The 6,000-nt window shown below is 32.2% G+C and overlaps 1 protein-coding gene across 2 annotated transcripts in view; it reads right to left on the bottom strand.

The window, feature by feature from the left end:
* Nucleotides 1-6,000, bottom strand: part of LOC145296773 (uncharacterized) — a 221,461-nt gene that overhangs the window by 128,281 nt on the left and 87,180 nt on the right. For both annotated transcript variants that reach the window (XM_080142828.1, XM_080142829.1), the window contains exon 20: nt 2,371-2,436. In XM_080142828.1, coding sequence (XP_079998954.1) covers nt 2,371-2,436 — 66 coding nt within the window. The remainder of the gene's footprint in view (nt 1-2,370; nt 2,437-6,000) is intronic.

Raw genomic sequence — 6,000 nt, 5'->3', positions numbered from 1 at the left:
AGTTGTAATACATGGGAGTATGTTATCATGATGAACGCATGTATAGTATACTATTATACCCCGTCATTATTTTTAATGTTGCATGGTTGATCATTTTGCTGCTTTGGTTGCTTGGAGACTTAGGTAAAAAATACCAGTCAAGAATCTGTTCTTGACAATCAGCCGGCAAATGGGAGGGCTAAAAACTGGCCCAGTACCTGTCAAACTAAGGTACACTGTCTGGGTATTACCTAAGAGGTCCACCCTCCCAGACCTTGCTACCTGGCTTTCAGGTGAGGCAAGTTTATTGCTTGAGGTACTCCTACTATTGAATGCTGATGGGGATGCCCAGGCAACTTTTGCTAAGCTAGAGTGCACCTCCTTTAAGAGTGCTGGTTTGACATCCCCACTTTCTTATCTTGTGTCACATCTTGCTGAAGTAGGCAGTAAGTAGATATCTACTATACTATCCCCCCTAAGGAAGAAGTAATGTCTGGTAGAATGGTATCATGAGAACAGATACTACAATATCCCCACCAAAATAGAGGAAGCACTGCTTGGGAGGAATCCTCACCATAAAAGGAGAAGGTAATGCCTGCACATAGGATATCATGGAAACAGAAAAAATACTAAAATGAAAATGGTCTTATCACAGCAGAACAGATATTACATTAACCTCTCCCTCAAAGCAGGATGCAATATCTGAGAGAATTACCTTTAAAAAAGAAGATAGTTTCTAGGAGAATGGTGTTATTACAACAGAACCGATACTACACTACCTACCTCAATTAAAAAATAATACAATCAATTAAATTTAAGATTAAATACGAGACTCATTTCAGTTTAACTCCTCAAAAACTTCAAATTCTACTTTTTGTGGTTGCATGTAAACAGCCTAAAAATACATCCATAAAAAGGAATTAAAAAAATATATAAGATAGATATTTTAGATTTTAAGATGGAGGATCACTTTCCTATACAAATTTAATATAAAATAAGTACCCACTTCCTGCCCATTTAGCAGTAAATCGAGATATATAACTGAATGTTTTCTTAGTTTTGGGATGGGAAAATTGGAGTGGTGGCATAAATAAAAGTGACGATAATTAACATTAACAAACCAAACTGTTTTTTTTGTAATAATTTTTACTCTAATCTAAACCTAAACTAACCTTAACCTGACACTAAAATAACTGGTGACCTAACTCTAAACTAACTTTTAGTTTTAGTTTTCATAATTAGTTTTGTTCAGTTCATATTGTATAGAAGCATTGGAACTTGATTCGTCTTTTTCCGGAAAGTCTGAACTGCTTACGTCACAACTACCAATTTCTAGATACCTATTTCTAAAAAAAGCGCACAAAAAAAAATTTACACCCCTATCCACATGCATAAAGGGCACAGAAAAAAAAGTATCCCAAAACATTAAACATTGTTTCCATACTTCATTTTATTATAGGATACCTCCATCCATAAAAAGAAATAAAATAATATAAACTTAGTTACACACACACACATATCTTTATGTCATTTTACATATATAGGAAAGTGATCCCCCACTTTAAAAGCTAAAATATATAATTTTTTTTAATTCCGTTTTTGCAGACATTTTTTTTATATTTAAATCATTCTTTTATACTCCTGCACCTCCAGGCAACACCGGGAAATGTGCCTTGCTAGTTATATATAATTATGTAGAAAAAATATTAGCCTTCTATAAACTGATTGTCTGTATAAAAAGATGAAATACTTATTTTTGTTTTTTAGAATCTAGTCAATTACAATCAATATAAGACAACCCATTCTTAGGAACTGGAGAGAACTTGAATGTCTACTAAACACTGTCCTCAGGCGTCTGGTATCTCTCTGTTTAGAGGTTTGTCAGGAAAACCTGGCATGAGGATACTTTTCCCTAAAAGTATACCCTGACTAAATATTCAAAATTATGTAATATTCATAGCCCAAATAAGATCTCCTCAGTATGGCTAACCCACACTGGCTTTTATGAGAAATGGTGCACTTTCTCCAAGTGATGTTACTTCGAGTACAAGCACGAAGCTGGATACTCCACTATACAAGAAGCGTTCTTGTCCTGAATCCAGTAAAACCAAGAGACCACAAGAAAATTATACTGTAACATATTTAGATGGTCAATTGGGGAGAGGAAAATTAGGTTCCCAATTTCTTAATTAACTCAGTTTTTGAGAAGTACTGGAGAACTTTAAAGGAATATTTGAATATCGATGTATCTCATATAGAAATCAAGTGTTAGCCACAGAAATGGAGGCCCCTTAATTTCTGTGAACTTTGACTGAAGTAAAATAAACAATAAAAAGAGAACTTATTTCAAAAATGGTCAAAAGATAATGAGACAAAAAGAAAGCAACTTACCGTTCTGGGACTCCCAAATCTGTTAAATTGGTTACATCTTCAGATGCAGAACTAAATTCTTCAATTCTATTTAAAATGATAATAATAAAAAAAAAAAAGAATTATCAACAAACCTCAAAAAATTTTCCATTATTTTTTAATTTTTTAAAAATATTTAACTTAATAGATTTCCCTCATTCTTTCTTTTCATTTTTCTTTATCTTAATCAAAGATAGTGTGCAGGTGAATTGTTTTTAATCAAATGCAACCAGGCTAACTGTGTTCAGCCATAATGGTTGGTTAGTTGTTGGGTTTTGTGGCATATCAATCACTGTTGAGTCATTTCATGCTAAAACCATAAATATGTTTTGGGCAGGACCGATTTGTAGAATAATTTGTTTGGTAGGTGTATATTTTGTAAACAATCTTTTTCTATATCTCATTAATAAAGTAAAATCGTTTTACCCTTGCAACTTTGGCTATTATAGACTTTGAAAACCAAAACCTTCAGATGATAATTGGACTCACTCCAATTATCTTAAGTCTTCATGCATGTTTCCAGAAATTAGGCATTCATCTTTTCTTCTACCCATATTTTCTAGATTCACTGGATTATCCTAAAAACCCTTCTAAGCAGAAAGTGGCAAGCTCATTAACCCACTACTATTTCTCTACTCTCACAACCTCCATATTCATTGTGCCCTTTCTTACAATGAGGGAACTTCTGTTAAAACACTGAAAATTATTTCATTTTAATTTCCTTAATATTTTGTACATATCATACAAACTTTCACAGAAAAATAATGATTGCTCCCTTCTGCGGAATAAAGAAATATTGGAACCCAAACATGTGACTATTAAATAAAAATGACAAGTTGGTTTGATACTCTAATATTTACTTTTTTTTCAAGTTAAATAATTTTTTCCATTTTCTCTGTACAATGCTGGGAAACAGGTTTTGCTAGTATATATATGGGGACAGGATATTTTTATGGACACATAATTCGTAAAATTGCCTACCCACTAATGAAACAGCTGTAATGGAAAAAATCCAGGAAATAAACGAAGGTTATAAAAAAAAAAACGTGAGTCTTTGAATTTTCAACAAAATTTTACACTATATATATATATATATATATATATATATATATATATATATATATATATGTGAGTTATTTTGAAAAAAGAAAAACCGAATGAATTGAAATGAAATGATCAACGTTTCGTCCCTATTGCAGAGGACATCTCCAGGATATTAAACGGAAAAATGCAGAAGAAAATGATCATAGACCATATGTAAATGAAAAGGAAACAGTGTTAGAATCCTACCCATATCGGGAAGGAAACTATGTGCGTGTATGGGAAGGTTGGGTTGTTCAATATCTATATATATACACTTTTAAAAATACATTAAATAAATATGTACACTTTTTTTTTTTTTTTTTAATCTTATTCATTTTGTTTAAATTATTTAACGATTAAGGAAAAACGGTTAACCAGGATCTGTTTTCATATTTTGTTCTTTGATTATTATTTTCCCTATACTAGGGGCTAAATAGTAGAAGCCCTTTCTTTGCGTAATAGTATTAGTGTTTAATATTAGTGCTGACTCTAAAAGTCTTCTTTTGGCTCTATCTATCACGCATTTTATAATTTTCGCATGATCTAAATTAAATGAATGATCGTGTTCTGCACAATGACAAAAGTGCATTTAGGGCGTTACCATTCCTTATATCTCTTCTGTGTTCGTAAAGTCTTAGTTTCAATTTACGCTGTGTCTCATCTATGTATGCTTGTTGGCAATTGTTACATGGGATGGAATATATACCGGCATCGGATGTGAGGGTTTTGGGAGAGTGCTTGGTAGTTTTTAATGTCTGTTTTGTTGTTGTGGAAGTTGTTTGTATCAAGTGAAAACCAAGTCAATTAAGAGTGTCGTAGATTTTTGTATTTTTAGTGTGGGTGGGAATGAAAAGATGTCTGTTTAATGGTGAGGTATTTGTTTTATTTTTCTGTCTGTTTATATTAATAGTGTATTTTCATAGCTTTTTTCTTTGCGTAAGAAATGAAATAGGACGGGTACTGTAATTTTTTTAAAACATTCGTAATGTATTGAATTTCATCATTAAGATATTGGGGGCTGCATATTCTAAAGGCACGCAAGAAAAAACTAATGATCATGCCGGTCTTTATTTTATCATTGTGGTGCGAGTAGTAGTGAATATAATCGATTTTGTGTGTGGTCTTTCTATGTACTTTGAAACTCAGATCGTTTTCTGATGTGATGAGGAGTATATCTAGAAAAGCTAGGGTTTTTTTTTTTCTTCGGATTTGTGTGTAAATTTTATGAATGGTTCTACTGAATTTAATTTATTTCTAATTTGTTCTATTTGTGCGTTTATGGGGAGAAAAGTAAGGATATCATCTATGTATCTAAAGTATGTGGAGTTTTTAGATAGTCTGAATTTGAAAGAGTTGGTCTCTAGGAATTCTAGAAATAAGCAAGCTAATACACCACTAAGGGGGTTACCCATAGGGAGTTCAAATTTTTGTCTGTAGTAGGAATTATTAAACTGAAAATAGGTTCTATCGGTGATGAGTTTTATTATTTGTATTAATGTATCTTAGGAAAAAGGTAGATAAGCTTTAATTTTGTTTAGGTGCTTGTGGAATAGATTAAGGCATTTTTTGATAGGACTATTGGTGTATAGGGAAATTATGTCTAAACTATGCATGGTTTTATTTTGTATGTCCATATTTTTTATTTTATTTAGCAGGTCGCCAGAATTTTTAATATGTGAAGTGCTGATAGTGCCCATTAATGGAGTTAAAATCTGGCCAATAGCTTGTGCTAATTTATGGGTGATGCTTCCGATGTTAGATACTATGGGTCGCATAGGGATGTTTTCTTTATGTGTTTGGGGAAGGCCGTTTAATACAGGAACAGTGGGGTGGTATTCTATGTAATTTATCCATTTTTTATCATTTTTGATAAGACTTTTTATAGATTTATTGAAGGTTTCAACATCTTTTTGTATAGATTTTAAGTCTATCGGAGTATATGTATTTCTGTCTGCTAATAGTGTGTGCATTTTCTTTAGATATGTATCTTTATCTATGATTACTATTCCACCTCCTTTATCGGCTTGTGAAATGATGATGTCTTTATTTTTTATTAAAAGTTTTAAGGCATCAATGTATCTCTTTGGTAATGCTAATTCTTGAGGTTGGGTAGTTGTTAAAGATATTATCCCTTGTATGAAGCCCTTTGTGAAATCCGAGTCATCTTGTCTATAATTTTTTAGGGTTGTGTTAGTGGTGATGTTTGAATGTTTGCCGGTAGCGAATTTAAGACCAAAGCTGAGAACTTCAGTTTCAATGTCCGAGAGTGGTTTTGAAGTAAGGTTTAGAATAAGGTCTGGACGTCCTAAATTTTTCCATTTGCTGTTTTTTATCAATTGAACAAGTTTGTTTTCCAATTTAAAAGTATGGCGCGTGTTAAATTTTTTTACAGATCTGTTGACGTTCTTAATTGATCTGGGTGTCTTCTTGTAATTTTGTTGATATTCAGTAATTAATGTCCTGGCTTTTCGAAAAAGATGAGAGCTTTGGTGCTTTAGATATACTACAGATGACAGAAGGTATTTTTCA

This window comes from Euprymna scolopes, chromosome 17 (assembly GCF_053919585.1).
Source record: "Euprymna scolopes isolate OS-2025 chromosome 17, ASM5391958v1, whole genome shotgun sequence".
Taxonomy (NCBI): Eukaryota; Metazoa; Mollusca; class Cephalopoda; order Sepiida; family Sepiolidae; genus Euprymna; species Euprymna scolopes.
Note: the sequence above shows the minus strand (reverse complement) of the source record. Positions and strands in the feature narration are given on the sequence as shown.